The sequence below is a fragment of the Capricornis sumatraensis genome, chromosome 1, assembly GCF_032405125.1.
Source record: "Capricornis sumatraensis isolate serow.1 chromosome 1, serow.2, whole genome shotgun sequence".
Classification (NCBI taxonomy): Eukaryota; Metazoa; Chordata; class Mammalia; order Artiodactyla; family Bovidae; genus Capricornis; species Capricornis sumatraensis.
Genome location: NC_091069.1, coordinates 91,563,989 through 91,584,774, shown reverse-complemented (window position 1 = coordinate 91,584,774; position 20,786 = coordinate 91,563,989). Strand labels below are relative to the sequence as shown.

The 20,786-nt window shown below is 36.8% G+C and overlaps 1 protein-coding gene across 4 annotated transcripts in view; it reads left to right on the top strand.

The window, feature by feature from the left end:
• The window catches only part of SPAST (spastin), a 50,877-nt gene that overhangs the window by 2,268 nt on the left and 27,823 nt on the right, over positions 1-20,786 (top strand). For 2 of the 4 annotated variants that reach the window (XM_068970614.1, XM_068970597.1), the window contains exons 2-3: positions 12,867-12,950; positions 14,647-14,730. In XM_068970614.1, the coding sequence (XP_068826715.1) occupies positions 12,867-12,950; positions 14,647-14,730 (168 nt within the window). Of the gene's footprint in view, positions 1-12,863; positions 12,951-14,646; positions 14,731-20,786 lie in introns of all 4 variants that reach the window. The other 2 variants (XM_068970605.1, XM_068970589.1) reach the window with 1 other exon arrangement.

The window sequence follows — 20,786 nt, the reverse complement described above, 5'->3', positions numbered from 1 at the left end:
AAATTAAAGAGAAATCAGTTCCATGTGAGGGGTAAGTGATGGAAGTGGAATTCAGACCTTGGATTTCATGCTGGTGATTTATCTTTGGGTATCACATATAGGCCTCTATTTTATTAAAGTCCTCTTAAAATATTTACGTATAAATATTTTCAGCAATCTATGTATCACATATTTCACTCTTTTTCACAGATAATGTTTCTATTCAATGGTTTTGCTTTATTTATACTTTAGTTTCTAAAGTGGACATCAGAATAGGCAATGATATCTCTCTAGTTTGAATTCTACAACTGCTGCATTATATTCCAAAGGAAATTGGTTCAAACTGAAGTAAATTAGTTATATTCATTTTCCTTTAAAAATGAAGTAAAACTGAGTTTACATTGTTGTGGTTCTCTTTTATCTCAGATTTTCCCTTGAGTATATTGAAAGTTTTTATATTTTAACGTTAATTCAGTCGATGCAGGAGTTCATGTTTGAGGTCTGTTTGCCTCTCCAGCATCCTTGAGAATACAGAACTTAATTCCAGGAGAATTTCATTCTCTCTCTTTCCTCCTGCATCAAAATACATATGAACAAATAGAAATGAATTGAATAGTCTTCACAAGTTTCCTAACTCTGTGGTTAGCCCCTGAATCATTAAGGAGCTAGTAATGTCCTGCATTTCCTTTCCCTTGATAATTTGACTTAATTTATAAATATACTGAAAGCCACTTTATTCCAGCAGGTGAAGTGGGCTATTTCAGACTGTCATGATGTTAGGTAATTGACACATTCGGTGCCTTCAAATAATAAAGGCCAAATTAAATCTTATTTTAACAAAGTAATATGTAAATGTTGTTTATGTGGTGACTATTTTGAATTTTATTTTTTTATGGCGTACTTAACTGTGATGCTGGACTTTCATAAAGGCTTAGATTATCTAAAACCATGCTATTTTTGAATAGAAAAGAATAGCACAGCAAATTCTTTCACCTAATAAAAGATTATGTGAAGTTTGTTCATTAGAGCATTTATTGAATACCAGTTAATTTGCTCAGCTCTGCATTCTAGATGTTAACTTCAGAGAAAATTACTTTGAGATGTGTTAAGATGTTTCTTATGTGATTAATAAATGTGTGTATTCTTAAAAAAATGTGTGTATTCTTTCATATGTATCCTTCATTTTTTCCCAAGGAGTTAAATGATTTGTGGATGTTTTATTTATTGTTGAACATCTTTGGAAAACTGATAACCTATGATATCAGCTGTATATCTGGAGAAATTGGAATTTAAAGACTGAATGCACAGTAGCAGAATTAGGAACAGAGTTTAGGTGAACAGATTCATAATTTCATACTTTTATTTTATACTAAGCAGGTTCTCTATTGTGTAATTCCAAGGGCCCCTTGGAATACTTGGGGGAGAAAAGGAGGTTGTAATAGTGGTTCTTTAGATTAACCAGAACATGAACTAACATGCTTTGCATGGCTCCTACAGGTAGACAGGTAGACAAGCCTGGAATCTCCTGAGTAATAACAGTGGTACAGATTCTCTAGGTGTGGTTCAGTTACCTCAAATACGTAGGACTTGACAGATAACAAGGGCCCAGTGTGTTGTATGAGAGAGAGAGAGAGAGTCAGTTTCTCAAGATAAGATAGGGCTGCATGCAGCATCTGTCATCAAGGATAAAAATTATCTAAATAAAATCCTTTTCTGTTTAAAATTTCTAGTCAGTTTATATTTAAAAGAGTTTTTTTTTTAAACTACTGTATAATTTTATAATTTCATGTAACCCAACACACACAAAATACTTGCTTATCCACATCTATTTTCAGAAGGTGAAGCTAGAGAGTAGAAATCAGAAGTATCAGATCTGGAGATCTGGTATATTTTCTTTTACTCCTAAAAACTATGAGACATCAGTTTGAAAGGATTGATTTCAGGCAATTTTTTGGAGCCTCATTTCTGCTTTAAATGATTAGAACAAGGAAAGAATTATTCTGATGGCTTGACATTCTGATAATATACTTTTCCCAGAGGATAACATTACTTTTTATTAAATATACAATAAACATTTCATATTTCTCTGCAAGAATATGGAGTGACATTTGCACTAAAGCCCAAAAGGCAGCCATTCTTAGGAACTTCCTCCCTTGTTCTGTTTTTAGGGTTTTTGTGGGGTTTTTTAATAGTTTATATCCTTCCTAATGTAAAATACAGTTAACCCTGTAAAACTCACCTGGTAACTAGATTCCTAAGATTATTGTACGCATCCTGATGACAGTTGTCAGTAAACAAGTATTAAATTATCAAAGAAGGATCTTTCCTAACCCTTCCTGCCGTTTTTATGCTAGCTTATTCTCTGTGCTCTACCCAATAATAGTTGGATTTTTCTCTCTGGCAAAGTATAGATTCTCTGTTTTTCTACTAATTTTCCTCTCTCTTGACCTATATAATAGTAGTGAAGGTATTAATAAGCTGACCTAGCTTTTTTTTTTTTTGCTCTTTGTGAATTAACAACTGCTCACGCTCGATACCCTGTAGAATAAAACATCTTTGAGCACACTCAAACTCAGCAGTTTGTTCTGGTAAATAAGGAAAGAAAAATGTCAAAATCGAGGTTTTCTTGGGACTAATAAATGTTTTACAGCTATATGGGTATAGCATAGACAGATTATGCTTATTCACATCTTTCTGCTCTTTTGTAGATATTTTACGCTGAAGTGGAGATATTTTGTGCTTAACTGTTGTTGTTCTTAAGTGAGTTTTGCCGGTGCCTTTCAGTGAACTATCACTCGAACACACACCTGTGGTTTAAAAAGTGGGATGTATTACTTATTGTAGCCAAGAGAACACACACCATGGGGAACCATCCCTTATCTCAGGAAAAGGCAACTAGAAAGAATGTACAGAATTTGGGCTTGTAGTCAGTGATTTTTTGAGGAGGAGTTATGGAAGCAAGGTTTTGCTCTGGATTGGATGCTTTCAGGAATTGTGGGTAATTCTGTAATTAAGTTTCTTAAATCTGATACAGAAGGGGAGACTAGAGTGAGGATGAAGCTATGGTTGGTTGAGAGGCACTCATTAGCCCAAAGAGAAATTTGGTGTTTCATGGCTTGGGCAGTGTTCATGTTTTGTGTGTGTTTATAGACATGATTGAAGGGTAGTCTTTTTTTTATCTTCATTCATCATGATTACAGAGTGGGCCTGTCTGATGTTGTATGAAATTGTTTATATTCAGTATAACACCAAGGCACAGTTGTGATGTCAAATCATTTCCTTGTTACACTAAGGCTTAGTTGATGATACTAGCTCCTGGATGTCAGGGGCTGCTTTTCATTGTCTCAGTTTTGAGGGTCTAATTTCATCCTTTTTAAACTGCAGTGCCTCTTACCCAAATTGACATTTGAATTCTGACTGTACAGGATCCTGGGCAAGTTACTTCCTACTACACTGAGATAATGTTTGTGAAATACTCCACTCTGTACTTGTGCATAGTAGATCCTCAGAAAATAGGAACCACTATTACTAATTCTACAGTTCTTTTAAGGTTACAGCCTCTAGAGGTTATGCTTGAACATTGTTAAACCTTGATATCTAGTTTGTATTATCTTCCTTTTAGGAAACAGCAGTATAAATGTGATTTGGGGAAGAAGGAGAATTATCTAAAGAGTGATATAAAAATATATTTGTTAATTGTGACTCTTAGTTCAGAAAAAACAAATGGAAGTCTCTTCTTGGCCTCACTTAGTATCCTAGCTTTTTATTACAGAAGAGATGAAATGAATTTTTTGTTTTCATGTACATACTCTTAGATGAATACCGGCCTCTTTAGGCATTTTTGGTGATGCTGGATCTTCACACTGCGTGGGCTTTTCTCTAAGTGTGGCCTGGGGGGCTGCGTGGGCATTTCTCATCATGGTGACTTCTCTTGTTGCAGAGCACAGGCTCTAGGGAGCTCAGGCTTCAGTAGTTGGAGCACGTGGGCTCTGTATTTGTGTATCCCAGGCTCTAAAGCACAGGCTCAATAGTTGTGGCACAAAGGTTTAGTTGCCCCAAGGCATGTGGGATCTTACCGGATCAAGGATCGAACATGTGTCTCTTGCACTGACAGATGGAATTTTTTTTTTTTTTTTTGCACCGCTAAACCACCTGGGAAGCCCAGAATGCAAGCTCTTGATAGAGAATTTGGGAAATACTGATAATGCACAAAAGTTAAAATTATCCACCATCCATCCATAGTAAATACAAAAGATTTTTAAAGAAAATAAGTTGAAATTCCTAAGGTTAAAGAAAATGTCCAAAACTGTAATGATTTCTTTACATGGGGTTGAAAACCTTTCCAGTTAAATGGGGAAAAAAATAAATCATTTCAGAAATAAACCTTGATGTTTGAACATGAAAGCAAAATACGGCCTTTTTGCTGAATTAAAACAATAGAAAGGATCCTTTCTGTGATAGTGAACTATGAGAGAATGAACCTGGGAGCTGTCAGTCTGATGCCTCATGGCCTCTATAGTTCACTGTGGATTAGCACACATTAAAATCTACTGTAAGGTCTTTAAAGATTCCTGTTACTTTCAAATGTGACACTTGCAGGTTGCTAGCAGAAAATTGTGTAGGAAAATGGATATACTTATTTCCTGGAGTTGTTTGTGGAATGTTGCTTAAGAAGGACTAAATAGATAAGTAAAAACAATGGACTTTAAGAGCAAAAATACAACTGTGCATACAGCTCTGCAGTAGGGTTTATATTTATCAACAGATTTATTAAATATGCCAAAAGTAATTTTTACATATCTCTTTTATTAAAATATTATCCCATGCCCTGTTTCATTTGATCTTTGCCACAACTTGAAGTTAAGTAAAAGAAGTGTTATCTTGTTTTTAGGTAAGGAAACTAAAGCTCAGAGAGATTGCCTGACTTTCCCAAAGTCAGAGAGCTCTTAAATGATGGAGCCAAGGACTTAAATCTCTTATCTTCTAACTCATATAGTTGCAAACTGACATCCTGTCTACCCAAGCTGCTCTCGTTTTGATCTTCTCAGTGGCAGTCTGGGTACTACTAACATGTGAAGAAAAAGATGCAATAGATAATACGCAAATTAGTCCAGTATTCTTATCTTTATTTAAAGATGGATATCATCAGTATTTTTGTTGCTTGTACAGTAACACACATCAAAAATTAAAATAATGCACAAATATAGAAAGTGAAAATCTTCTGTAATCGTATCCTTAGATGATTACTGATAAGTTTCCTGACTTTGTCTAGTTACATAAACATAAATATTTATTCATTAGAAAAAAATGAATCATGTTGCATAGAAACTCATCTGTAACCTTTTTCACTTAATGTGTAGGAACTGTCCATTTCAAAATACTTAGCCTTCCTCTTGTATTTTTTTCAGTTTTAAGTACACTTCTAATAAGTATATGCGAAGTACACACTTTGTGTATTGCTTAATGAATTATTAAGGTGAACATAGCAGTTTGAAACCTCACCAGGTCAAAAAATAGAATATTGCTCTGGAAGCCTGCCTTTCTCATCCTCTCTTCTGCTTACCACCTTTCCACACCCTGCACAACGGTATCTTCAGTTCCTGTCTTCTTATACCATAAATGAGCTTTATAAATGAGATCATACAGTTGGCGTTCTTTTTGTGTATGGCTGATTTTGCTCAACATTATGCTTGTCAGGGCGCTTCCCTGGTGGCTCAGATGGTTAAGAATCTACCTGCAGTGAAGGAGACCTGGGTCCGATCCCTGGGTCAGGAAGATACCCTGGAGAAGGGCATGTCAACCCACTCCAATATTCTTGCCTGGAGAATTCCGTGGACAGAAGAGCCTGGTGAGCTACAGTCCATGGGGTTGCAAAGAGTCAGACACTACTAAGTGACTTTCACTTCACTTCATGCTTGTCAGATTAATCTTTGAGGTTACTTTTGGCAGTAATTGTTCATTTTCATTGCTGTGTACAAGGGGTCAGCAAACTGCCTGTAATGGGTCATTTAGTAATTTCTTTGTGTGTGTAGTAAAACATAGATAACAAAACTTGCCATTTTAGTGATTTAAAGTGTGGGAATCAGTGGCATTAAATACATTCACAGGAGACTCTCTGGCAGTCCAGTGGTTAAGACTCCGTGCTTCCACTACAGGACGCATGGTTCGATCCCTGGTCAAGGAACTAAGATCCTGCATGGCACATGGCCAAAAAAAAAGAAAAATACATTCGCAATATTGTGCAACCATTCCTACTATCCATTTCTAGAGCTTTACATCCTCCCAAACCAGAACTCAGTACCCACTGAACAAGAACTCCTCCTTTCCCCTTCTGTACTCTTCCCTCGTCCCAGTCCCTGATAGCCTCTGTTCTGCATTCTGTCTGATTTCGCCAGTTCTGGGTACCTCATATAAGTGGAATCACAGAGTATCTGTCCTTTTGTGTCTGACACTTCACTTGGCATTTCAGCGTCTATAAGCAATGCTGAGGCATGTGACAGATTTCATTCCTTTTTTAGTCTGAATAATACTCCATTCTATGTGTATGCCGTGTTTTGTTTATCCTTTCATCTGCTACTGGCTATTTGGGTTGTTTCTATCTATTGTTGATAATGCTGCTCTAGGGACTTCCCTGGTGGTCTAGTGGCTGAAATTCCGTGCTTCCAGTGCAGGCGGCGTGGGTTTGATCACTGGTCTGGGCATTAAGATCTTGCATGCTGTAAGGCGTAGCTAAAAAAAATGATAATAATATTATAAATATTGGTATACAAGTTTCTGAGCCCCTCTTTCAGTGCGTTTGAGTAGCCACGTAGGAGTAGACTTGTGGGATCATACGTTAATTGTTATGTTTAATTTTTTGAGGGACTGCCAAATTGCTTTCCACAGCAGCCTTGCATTTTTACATTCCTGACACCAGTGCACAAGGGTTTCTAATTTCTCCACATTGGTTAGTTTCAAGGTTTGTTTACTTTGGAAAATAATGGCCATGCTAATTAATGAGAAGTGGTATCACATCATAGTTTTGATTTGCATTTCCATGATGACTTAGGATGTTGAGCATCTTTACATGTGCTTATTGTCCATTTGCATATCTTCTTGGAAAAAAATGTCTATTAAAGTTCTTTGCCCATTTTTGCGTTCATTTATAAGGATTTATTTATGACTTCACTGGGTCTTTGTTGCTGCACAGGGGCATTTTCTAGTTGCAGCAAGTCAGGAGCTACGCTCTAGTTGTGGGCGGGTGGGCTTCTCCCTGCAGTGGTTTCTCTAGTTGCTGAGCATGGGCTCCAGGTGCTCGGACCTCAGTAGTTGCAGTCCGTGGCTCAGTTCTTGTGACTCCGATCTCTGGAACACAGGCATAGTTGTGGTGCATGGGCTTAGCTGTCCCTCAGTGTGTAGGATCTTTCCAGAGCAGGAATTGAACCTGTGTCCCCTGCCTTGGGAGGAGGATTCTTGACCACCGAACCACCAGGGAAGCCCTCATTTGTTTTTTTGTTGTTATTGAACCATTGTTAAAGTGATCTTTCACAACTATTCAACACTCATATATAGGGGGTGTGATCCAGTAGAGCTTTATATAGAAAAACAGGAAGCTGACTGTATTTGACCCTTGGGCCACTGCTGTCCGTAGATTATGTAGTTCCTAGATTATGAGCCATACTGTGTATGTAGTTCAGATTACTGGCTAATAGTTTCAGCCACAACTGCAACCATTGATTGGAAGCTTCTGCCATCCCTTTCTTCTCTTGATTTGATGTAGTCTTGTTGGTTGAGTTTGAATGTTACTGGGGCCCATATAGGAGAGAGGGAAATGTATAAAGGAAACCAAGAACTGCTGAAGCATCCTGAAGGCCTTTTGTGTGCTGGAGGTCATTGTAAGTTTTGATTTTTCTGCCATGATTTAGTCAAAAGGGGGAATTCCGTGGCGGTCCCTTGGATAGGACTTGGTGCTTTCACTGCTGGGACCCAAGTTCAGTCACTGGCTGGGGAACTAAAATCCTACAAGCTGTGTGACGTATCCAAAATGAAACACATATATAAAAAATTTAGTCAATAGGGTGGTCATCGAAGGTTATAGTCTATAGATTCCCCTAACTTAAGGGATTTAAGTGATTTGAACGTTGGTGTCAGTCCATATGCAAGCTAGCCTTTTTCAGTGATGCAAGGGCCCAATCAAAATTTAGGAATCTTTGCCACTAATTCTCCTGGGCATGCCGTAGAATTCATTTTTTGTCAACTTAGTTCCATGAGTCTGGTCACATTCGCCTTCAGAATTGATGATGGGCTTCCCTGGTAGCTCAGCTAGTAACGAATCTGCCTTCTTGGGCTTTTCTGGTGACTTAGATGGTAAAGAATCTGCCTGCAATGCAGGAGACTTGAGTTCAGTCCCTGGGTTGGGACAATCCCCTGGAGAAGGGAAAAGCTACCCACTCCAGTAGTCTTGCCTGGAGAATTCCCCGGACAGAGGAGCCCGGCAGGCTACAGTCCATGGCGTCTTAAAGAGTTGGATACGACTGAGTGAGTTTCACTTCACTTAAAGCAGAGAAGTGCCCCAGATGGTAGACTCACCTCTTTGGCCTTTCTCTTTTTCATATTTTGGTAATTTTCAAAATAACCATCCCAATGGGTCTGAAATGATCTCTCCTTCCAAATTTTGGTAATTTTGACTCTTTTGAAAACTCTCTGATCCCTTCAAACGGATGTTTTAAAAATATTTTTCTAGTTTTTCTCTTCTAATCTTATTCTTGTAAGCAAAATTTTAGCTCTGATATTATTATCCAACTCAAAATAAATGTTCTTATGTCTAAATGTTAGAGTATTGCACTTTTAATTATTGAGGTATAATTTACCTACCGTAAAGTTTACCTTTTTTTTAGGGATCTGTATAGTTCAGTGAGTTTTGACAAACAGTTGTGTAAATTATCGCTACAGTCAGTATATGGAATGTTTTGTCACCCCAGAAGCCCCCTTGGGTCTCTTTCTAGTTGACCCCTATGCACCCCCTTTGCCACTGGCAGTCAATAGTCTGGTCTGTCCCTATAGTTTTGTCATGTAAACGGCATCATACACTGTGTAGCCTCTCGTGTCAGGCTCTTTTCACTTAGCATGTTTTTGAGATGCATCTCTGTTCCTACATGCATCAGTATTTTGTTCCTTTTTATTGCTGAGTAGTATTCTGTGTATGGATATACCCTAATTTATTAACCTGTCACGAAATGGTGGACATCTGGGTTGTTTCCAGTTTTTAGCTTTTATGAATAAAGTTGGTGAACATTCATGCACAGGTCTTTGATGTTTTAATTTGTTAGGGTAAATATGTAGAAGAAGAGCTAGATCATGTGGTAAGAATATGTTAATGTTGTGAGGAATGACCAGACTCTTCCAAAATGGCCGTATGATTTTATAGTCACCCCTGCAAATATATGAGAAATTCATTATCTTTTGTCTTGTAATTTTTTCCATTCAAAATTAAAATCATGTAGTTTTAATTTGTAGTTCCCTAATAGCTAATGATGTTGAACATTATTTCTTGTGCTCTCTTCTTTGGTAAAGTGTATGTTTTGATCTTCTGCACACTATTTTTTAATGACTTTTAAAAATATCATTGTAAAAGCTCTGTATATATTCTGGTTACAAGACCTTTATTAAACGTATTGTTTGCAGATATTTTCTCCCTGTCAGTTTGTGGCTTGTCTTTATATTGTCAACTCAGTCTTTTGAAGGACAGGAGCTTTTAATTTTTATGAAGTCTGGTTTATCAGTTTTTCTTGTTAAGGTTTGTGATTGGCCTAAAGCCAAGATCACAAAGAATTTTGTCTGTTTTCTTTTATAAATTTTGTATTTTTAGGTTTTACATTTAGGTTTATAACCCATTTTAAGTTAATTTTTGTATGTCATGTGAAGTTATTTTGTTTATAGATACCTGTTGTTCCAGTGTTGTGTTTTTAAAAAGCTCTTCTTTCTCCTTTGAATTACCTTGTCATCTTTGTCAAAGTCAGATCAATAATGTCTGTATGGGTCTATTTCTGTATTTCTGTTCCATTGATTTATACATCTCTCCTTTCTTCAGTGGTCTTGTACATTTAGATAAGAGATAATCTATGCATTTTCATTTTGTACTATCATACTGACATCCAAGATTCAAATAAGGCAGTAAATCAACTTCCTATTACCAAAGAATATTAGGTAATTGAGTAATTATTGAGCATATGAGTTTATTTGTACAGAATCAGTCATTTCACTTGCCTCCATGTAATGTGGTAAAGTTTCTTAAAAGATTTTGTTCAGATGTTGCCAGTGAGACAGTCATACACTGTTAATAGGAGTATAAATTGGCACAAGCACTTTCAAAAACTGTTTTGTTGATTTCCGGTTAATAGAGAATATGTGATGAACCTATGACTCATCAATTCTACTTCTTAAGCATATATATATACTCTAGAGAAACGGACATATATATATATAAAGGGACAGGTACAAGACTGTTTGAGTGAAATTGCTCAGTCGTGTCCGACTCTTTGCGATCCCATGGACTGTAGCCCACCAAGCTTCTCCATCCATGGGATTCTCCAGGCAAGAATACTGGAGTGGGTTGCCACTTCCTTCTCCAGGGGATCTGCCCAACCCAGGGATCGAACCCAGGTCTCCCACATTGCAGGTGGAAGCTTTAACCTCTGAGCCAGACTGTAACATTATTTGAAATATTGGAAAACTGGAAACCCACATATCTTTTCATAGGAAATAGTTAAACTATAGGGTAGGATACTATACAGAAGTCAAAATGAATGAACTGGATCTCTGTATAGCTAGGTAGGTCTCAGAAACAATGTATATGTTTAAAATAAAGTGATACAAATAGGAACAATAGAAGAAAATGTACAAATAGGATAGGCACTCAGTTCTTACTACTGATTTCTGGGAAGGAAAGGAGCATGGAAATGGGAAGAGGAGCAACAAAGGCAACTTCTGATGTATCTGTTAAATTGCACTTTATTTTTAAAATTCTAAGGCAGATATGACATTATTACCAATATTCCCACCACTCAGAATGCAAACGCTATTTTACTGATTTGTGTAATTTGCTTCCTTTTTAAATTATAAAACCAAAAATGTAAACAGATTTCTTTTAACAAAAAACTGGAAAATAAGCATCTACATAGCTTGAATTGACTGAAATGCTTAATAATTTCTTCGTGTGTCATTATCAAGTACTTACCGAGCACTTATTCTGGATCAGACACTGCAAAATATTAATGGTACCATAGTAAGAAAGAAAGTACCCTAAGGGGCCAAATCTGGTTAGTGATTTATTTGAGAGGGCGCGGAGAGGAAGGTGGTCAGAGGTACACACTGATAAGGGGACAGCATTTCTTATTTTGAAAAAATTTTAATTTATTTATGACTGTACTGGGTCTTCATTCTTGAGCAGGCTTTCCTCTAGTTGCGGTGAGTGGGGGCCACCCGCTCGTTGTGGTGTGCAGACTTCTCATTGCGGAGACTTCTCTTGCTGTGAAGCACGGGCTTTAGGCGCCTGGGCTTCAGTAGTTGCAGCACTTCGGCTCAGTTGTTGGGGCTGCTGAGCTCTGGAACACAGGGTCAGTAGATGTGGTGCACAGGCTTAGTGGCTCCACAGCATGTGGGATTTTCCTAGGTCAGGGATCAAACCCGTGTCTCCTGAACTGGCAGGTGGATTCCCCACCACTGAGCCAGCAGAGAAGCCCAACAGCATTTCTTAGTTATTGTGTGTGATGTTTATAATAAGACTTCATCTATTGTTTGTTATCAAGAGAGTCATGATATTTTATTGATTTTGACATTTCAAATCATATTGAAGAATAGCATGGGAATTTTTAATTAAATAGGGACATGAGTTGAGAAAAACGAAAAGCAGTTCTTATGGATGATTTCCACCTTTGCTTTGCTGTATCTCTGTATTAGCCACTTATGAGGTGTTGCAGATTCTAAGGACCAAGAAATTAATTTTCCAAACCAATGAAATTTGAATATACTTATTGCCACTTTAAAGAAATATTCTACACATATTTTGATCATGCTGAATTTTTAGGTCCTTTTAGAGCTTAATTTTGAATCAAGAATAAATGTTATGTTTCAGAGAAAATAGAAGTGTGTTACTAAATGGCCACATGTGCGACTTTTATGCCAGTTCTCATGGTACTGTCATTTGTTAAATAAAAACTAACTCTTGAAAGGATCACCCAGCAATGAACATGTTACATCATATTTGAATACAATTAGGTTAAACAGTGCTTATTTTTTCTCATTATTATTGAAATCATGTTTAAAACTATTTATCTAAAGTAAAATCTTGAGGAGTCAAGTTTATTTCTCTAACACACTATTACAGTGGTTTTAAGCATTGATACCATGAGATGATAAACAACAAAAGACTCTCTGCTCTGAAATTGAGAAACATTGAGGTAGGTATTCCTCTCTTGCAGAGCCACTTATTCATTAGAATGCTAAAGTACTAAGAAGTCACAGAGTAACAGTTGTCAAGCTTACTTGATCACAACCCGCCCCCCTTTTTTCAACTGTGTATCTCCTAAAAACAGCATGCTTTGGAAAATGTTTAGTGTATTCTTAGGTTAGGCTTCGCTGGTGACTCAGACAGTAAAGAATCTGTCTGCAGTCCAGGAGACCAAGATCTTCCATGGGTCAGGAAGATCCCCTGGAGAAGGAAATGGCAAATCACTTCAGTATTCTTGCCTGGAGAATCCCGTGGACAGAGGAGGCTGGCGGGCTACATAGGACTATGGGTCACATAGAGTCAGATCCGACTAAAGCAACTTAGCGCATGCACACACACACACACACACACACACACACACACACGATTTACACAAATTATTATTTTTATTTTAAAGTAGGACAAAAGGACCAAGCTGTGGAATGGTATAAGAAGGGTATTGAAGAACTAGAAAAAGGAATAGCCGTTGTCGTTACAGGACAAGGTAAGGTTGTGTTTACATTTATTTAGTGGCATCCCAAATTATATTCACATGATTGCCCTGATTTCAGATATGTTTATCTAAATAAAAGTATTTAACAGATTTTCAAATGTTACTGTTGCTCTTTCTAGACTTACAGTTGATGCTTTATTACCTGTGCTAAAAATGAAGTTATGACCAAATATGCTTAAACTTGATTACCTATAGCAGTAAGATAAAAAATGGTATATTACCTGTGTCCTCCTTGGAACCACGATTCATGATATTTTAACCCTATTTGTAGCCCTGGCTTTGAAACCTCATCCTTTCCTCAATGTCAAGGGAGGGAAGGAGTAGTTAATCCACAGATCCCCCTTCTGCACTATGGGTAATGCTTGACTGCGTGTTAGAATATGAGCTGTAATGTTTTTGTTTTTGTTTTTGATTTACACATGACCTTTTAAAATCAAAGTAGATACTTTTCATCTTTTTTGTCACATCAAATTAAAAACCAGAGTCTAATATTATCGTTAAATATATAGACAATTTTTGCACATACTGTGTACTGAAGCATCATTTTATGTGCTTCATACTTACCATCTCTTTTAATTTCACCACAGCCCTACACTCTGAAGCTGCTACTGTTTTCCTTATTTTTCAGATTAAAAACCTTAAGTGGGAAGAAGTTAAGTAACTTGCCTGAGGTCTCATAGGCATGAAGAGGTAGAGTCAGGATTTGAACTCAGGCAGTCTGGCTTCAAAACCTGAATTCTTAAATACTGTATGTGAATATGTGTGATATGTGACACTATTAAATGAGTAACGTACTTCAGCTGTCACAGCTCTGATAAATTCAAAAGCAGAAATTATAATACATGGGCTAAGAATCTTAGCCTTAGGGATCAATCCACCCAGTAGATATTTTATCTGGCTGACTGATTCTATAATTTATATCAGCTAATCTCCAATAACTACAATGTGTCCAATATTTACCATGATTTTTTCTGTCTCCTTTTTATTTTGACTATTTCTCTAGCTGGTCTCCTATATAAAAGAGAGCAGGGAGGTTGGGTCTTGGAGACTTTCATGAGTTTATGAGCATCACTTTATAAATTATGTACAAAATATATTTGCTAATTTTTGTCAAATGTATAGAAGAAGAGATCAAAGAAAATGAGTTAGTTATGAGAAAAATGCTTCATTGAATTCAAGATGCCTTCGATTGTACCACTAAAAGAAAAAAATGTCAATTAAACTATTAACACATTCTTTTCTTAACACATAGAATTTGACTTTTAACCTTATTCAGTTTGCTGTCTTAATCTTATTTAGACATAGCTGTAATAGAAATATTAATATTTATGACCAAATTTTTGTATGCAGAGGCAGTGACAAGCTATGTTGTGACTGCAGTCTGGCTAATAGCATTAGTAGGTTGGACCGGTGTTAAAACACTTCCCGACTTCAGAGATTTTTAAATGTCAGGGAAAAAATATGTCTCATAAGCCATGAAATCCATGAAATACCACCCTAGGTCTGATACTATCATAAGGAACTATAACTGATTTTTTTAAAGATATTATTTGAAAATGATATTTTCTTAATTTCTTTATAAAGACCATGACTTCTCTTGAGGTTAGTTGTTGTGATAACTTATCTTGAAGCAGTGTTAGTAGGTAAATGTAGATATTTAATTATTTTTTTCTGCTTTTTCTTTCAGGTGAACAGTGTGAAAGAGCTAGACGCCTTCAGGCTAAAATGATGACTAATTTAGTGATGGCCAAGGACCGTTTACAACTATTAGGTATCAATTAATGAATTGTATAACTGCAATGAGATACATTTGAAATCTGTGTTTAGTGAAATTCTAAATGTAGTTAGAAATAAATCAGTGATCACACTGGATCAATGGTCACACAAGAACACACTTGAAAATATGTTCTAGTCTTTTCTTTAACTCATGAAAATTTTAAAATACAGAAAAGAGCATATTGAACTAATTATCTATCATTCAACTTTGGTAATTATCAGTTTATCATTGGCCTTGATTCAAGATTGGCAAACTATAGCCTATGGACTCAGTTCAGTACACTGCCTGTTTTTATAAGTTGACACAAAGCTGCTCTCATTTCTTTGTATATTATCTGATTGCTTTTGTGCTGCAGTGACAGAATTGAGGTGTTGATACAGAGATCATGTAGCCTGCAAAGCCTCTTAATATATAACTTTTGAAAATATTTTAATATTTACTCTCTGGCTCTTTACAAAAAATGTTTGCAAACCCCAGTTTATATCCCTGCCCACCTTCCCCAGCTTCATATTACTATTTTGAAACTATTTCTTGATATCTTTTTATTTCATTTATAAATAATTTATATTGTATCTCAAAAGATAAAGATGCTTTAAAAATAAAATTCCCAAAGTGAGAAGAATATACCTTCTTATGTTTCCCTTCTTTCCCTTCTTCCATTATTTCCTGTGTATCATTTTAATTTTTTACTTTGCTTTGTACTTGGAACCTTCAAAAAGAAAACTCATTTCATTATAGGTAATGAAGGTAATGATTCCTCCTTCTGAGGAAGCTGTATTAAATGGGGTCATGAACATGACCACCAGGGGGAAAAAATTGCCAAAATACCATATCACACCTAAAAAAATAAATAGTTCTTTTAATACAAACATAAAACTAATAGCCAAAAAAGGTCAGTTTCTAGATTTAATATATAATGTGCAGTCAGTATCTCATAATTTAATAACTGCTACTATTTTTTTATAATTGTGTGAATCCGGATCTCAAGAAGATCTATGTTATATGTCTTTTTTTAATATACATATCTGTTTTTTCTTTTTCTTGTGATTTATTTATGAACCAAATCTTTGCCACATAGTTTTTCCTATAGTCTCTGTTTTGTTGCATGTATATCCATGTTATCTTTTCATATATTCTTGTCCTCCCTGTAAATTGATATTTGAATATAGAGCCTTAATTGGATTGAAAGTAGATTTTTATTTCTTAATGCTAAGACTGCTTGATAGGTGGTTTTGTGTTTATCCATCAGTAGTTCTTTAATGATGTTAGTAGCAGTTGATGACTTGTGCCCAGTGACATTGTAATTGTCACTCTTTCTATGTTTATCAGTTGAAAAAGGACTATAATGAGAAACTTCTCTTTTTCTATTTGATGGTATAGGCTTTAAAAATATGTTACAGTAAATCTACCCTTCAAACAAAGTGGAACTAAAACCCACCCTTCTTGGGTGGTTGGTTCTACCATAGCTTGAAGTGATACAGGTAGTATAGAAACTTGGCAAACAGGCAGACTTTATTTGTTGCTCTGCAACTTTGATAAGTTACTTAGCATGTCTCAGTCTTTTTTATTTCATTTGTAACATGAGGCTGATAGATAATTACTATCTCAGCATATTTGTGACCAATATATTGTTGAGTAAGCAAGTACTCAGAAATGCTGATTTTTGTTCATCTCCTTGCCTGTGTGTAATCACCACCCCTGCTTTTGAGTAATATATATACATTTGTATTTTATTCATTCAGTCATTCATCCATTCATTCTTACATGGTCTGTTGAGTTTATAAATCCCCACCCCCACCCCCACATTGTTGAAAAAGAAGCCCTTACTGTTTTCAGATAGCCAATAAGACAGTGTTCCCCTGGCTCCTCTGGCTGACAGGGTTCACCTTCTTAAGTGAGGGTTACTGTGTTATAGTACATCGAGGGTTGTTGTAGTAAAATAATTACCTAGTTGTTCTAATTGGTCCTTTCTATGTGTTTTAGCTGTAACACCTTGTAGTATATATATAGAGTATCAATATATGTGATGAAGATTGTTTGATTATGGAACATTTTATAGCTTGTTTCAAACTGAACAATAGCTGGTTTTTAATCTTTTATTGTAAGTTGTGATATGGTAAAACATTAGAAGCAGCTCATCAGTTTGTAGACTTGTCTTTAAATGCAGCTTTGTAATTTCTTATTTGTGTTATTAGAAAAATGGATAAAAAGGATATATGATAGTAATACAACATGAAACTAGGTATTAATAGAATTAATATTTGGATGCTGTTGTTGTCTGTTATCAAAAATATGATTTGTCCATTCATGAAAGACATTAGTTTAAAAAAGAGAGGATGGAATAAAAGACATCATCAACATGTTCCTGTCTTCTGAGAATGCAGAATTTCTGGGAGTTATATACAAAAGACAGTAAAGAAGAAGTGTGCAAAAGTGCACAGTAGAGTGTATTTGAGTATCATGTGCTATTTTAAAAATGGAGCCTTTCAGAGGTGGGATGGCTGACAGGCATCCAATTAGGATGAAGAATGATATTGGGAGTTCCCCACACAGGGTTTGAGAGGATATATCTTCTCTGATAGAGGTGGGGAAGAGTTCCTGTGTATAATATATCTTTAATTTAGTCAAAGTGAACCTTAGAGCAAAGGTTAAGTGTAAAATCTGCTATAAATAGAAAGGTAATTCTGGCACTGACTTCTTGGTATACTTGGCAGTTGCTCTTTTTAAAAAATTTAGCTTTATTCAGTGTCCAGTTTAAATCCTTACTCTGTACCAGATACAGTACCAAGGGATATAAACTGAATTTATTTCTTAACTTGGGAAATATTTATTGGGTGGTTACCATATTGTAAGCACTTAGGATATAGACAAGGATCCCTGTGTCATAGAATTTATATTCTAGCAGGAGGAATAATGACAGTAGGCAGTAGACATATAGAATAAACAAATTATACCATGTATTGCTGCTGCTAAGTCATTTTAGTCGTGTCCGGCTCTGTGCGACCCCATAGACGGCAGCCCACCAGGCTCTGCCGTCCCTGGGATTCTCCAGGCAAGAACACTAGAGCAGGTTGCCATTTCCTCCTCCAATCCATGAAAGTGAAAAGTGAAAGTGAAGTCGCTCAGTTGTGTCCGACTCATAGCGACCCCGTGGACTGCAGCCTACCAGGCTCCTCTGTCCATGGGATTTTCCAGGCAACAGTACAGGAGTGGGGTGCCATTGATGGTGATAAATACATGGAGAAAAAAAAGCATAAAATACAGCACAAGGGTTTAGGAGTAGATGAGAGGTGGTCTGAATTTTTAGCTTTAAATAGGATGGTCAGGGTATGCCTCTTTGAGAAGCTGACATCAGTTAGTCTTGCAAGTGTCTGGGAGAAGAATGTCTGCAGAGAAGTAAGAGCTGATGCAAAGCCTTAAGAAAACACATCTGACATGTTTGAGTTTCCCTGGTGACGCAGACGGTAAGGAACCCACCTGCAATGCAGGAGACCTGGGTTCAGTCTCTGGGTAGGGAAGACCCCCTTGAGAAGGAAATGGCAACCCACTCCAGTATTATTGCCTGGAGAATCCTCATGGACAGAGGAGCCTAGCTGGCTACAGTCCATGGGGTGGCAAAGAGTTGGACACGACTGAGCACACAGCAAAGAGACCAGTGCGCCAGAGCAAGGAGAATATAGTAGAGATTGGAGAGCCGATGGGGCAGGTGGGGACGGGAGGGTCTTGACAACAGGCAGGGTTTTAGAGGGCACTCTGAAGATCTGAGCTTTTACCTCGTGTGAAGTGGGGTGCAGTTAGAAGGATTTTTAGGAAAGGAATAACATCATCTGACCTCTGTATTAAAAGGATCCGTGGTTGTGATGTTGCAAGAGTATGAGTGAGACAACTGTTATGGTAAGCTAGGGGGAAAATGGAGTCTTGGACTAGGGTGATACCAGGAGTAACCATCAGGTGAATTAATATTATGTTTGAAGGTTGAGCAAACAGATTTACTGATAGATTGGATAAAATATTCTGTTTAAGGCTCTTGATACAATGGAGGAGGCATAAATAGATAAATTATCACTGCAGGATGGAGAGATGTATGTATTTTGTGGAGATGGGAAAACACATGTCTGAGAAGTCTTCCTAGAAGAAGTAAAATCTGAAGTGGGGATTTAAAAAGATACATAAGTTATTAATATTTGGGAGTAAGGATATTCCAGGAGGAACTAACAGCATGAACATAGACTGAGGGACAAGGAAAACCATGGTGCTGATGGAGATGTGAATTTGGGATTGCTCAGGCATGAAAAGTGTAGGCAGATTGTGGCAGACCTCCCTGGTCATATCAAGGAGCTTCAGTGCTGATCTGTGGGCAGCAGGAAGCTGCTAAAGGGTTTTAAATCCACGAGTTATGTGGTTAAGATTTCCCTTCTTAAGTAGATCACTGAGATGATTGTGTGGGGGTTGCCCATGAGGGGATCAACAAGCAAGGTGACTTGTTTTATGTTAAATCATTGGTTAATCTATGACCTTTAGTCATTCTAAAAGGAAGCATTAAACTAAGTTTACTTTCTTAAAAAAAAAAAAAAAAAGAACTGGAGCAGATTCGCATTAGCTGTGTCCTGCTATTGTATATGTATATGTTTTCACACATATAAACGTAAACCCTACAAACAAGTTCTGTGGTTTTTCATTCTTAGTTATCAGAACTAAGGATTTGTTTGTTTTTTTGGCTATATAATGAATGTTTACGTGACCTTTTTGTTAACATTGAAGAGAATGTTGAAGAGAGTGTTAATTGATAAATAAGATATTTACAAATCAGTTTTTTCTAATTTATGTCTTTTACCAACACAAATGGTTTCTTTCTCAGTATAGTGATTTGATGAGTATTATCTTTGAGAAAAATCAGATGACCTATCTGTTAACTAACAATAAGAAAAGGGCTCCAAGGTATATTGTATCAGCCAGTTCTAGGATACAAAAGCTTTGTGCTTTGTGCAGAGAGGGTAGCTGCTATTTAACCTGTCCCAAAGGCATGTGTGTTTGTACCATAAACCAAGCAGGGCGCCTGCTTGTCTGACCTTAGAAATGAAAGTTTAAGAGAGTCAGTATATATGTGTTAACATTTCATTGACTTCTTAGTACTGGAGATAAGAATCAGTAATGAGAGACTTCCCTGGCAGTCCAGTGGCTAAGACTCTGTGCTCCCAATGAGGAGGGCCTGGGTTCAATCCCTGGTCAGGGAACTGGATCCCACATGCCTCAACTAAGAGTTCACATGCTGCAGCTAAGATCATGCAGAGCCAAATAAATAAATAAAAATAAATCATTTAAAAAAAGAATCAGTAATGATAACTTGGAGTATTTCAATAAAATAGACATGGTCAAAATTTAGCCCTCATATAAATGAAGCCCAGGTAGGTCCATTATGTATTACTTTATTTAATCCTTGAAACCCTTGTGAAACTAATGCTGAAGCAAGTTCATACTAGTGAATGAGTGAGTGGTGGAGCAAGGTGTTCATCAGTTAGAAATAGGGGGTGACTTCACTAGGGAAAGACTGCAGCAATGATGTAGGGTGGCAAGAAAGTTCAAACAGCTACACTTTGGGGCTTCAGGTCCTAGACGTAAAAGACCCAGATCTTGAGAGGATCACATTGTAATTTGAACTGGAGGGGAAGGGTAGGGTTGATATAATCCTTTAAAATCTTTGATTAATTTAAAAATAGATACTATATGCACATGCCAAAAATTTTGAGACGTTGGAAAAGCATCCACCCCATACTATGTCCCAGCCACTCATTTCCGCTCCCCAGAGGCAGCTAGTATTTACCAGTTTCTCTGGGTCTTTTTTAGAGAGAATTTTTATATATACAAATATACATGTGTGTTTAAATAAGTGGTTGGGTACTGTACACACAGTTCTGCAGCTTGCTTATTCCTTTCTGCTTTGTTGCATTTCTTTTTTGCTGATGAGATGTCCTTTTGTTTTTTTTTAATCTTTCCAGATCCTAGCCAACTCAGAGCCCACGTTCTCTGTAAAGTCTTCTTAATGTTCTCTT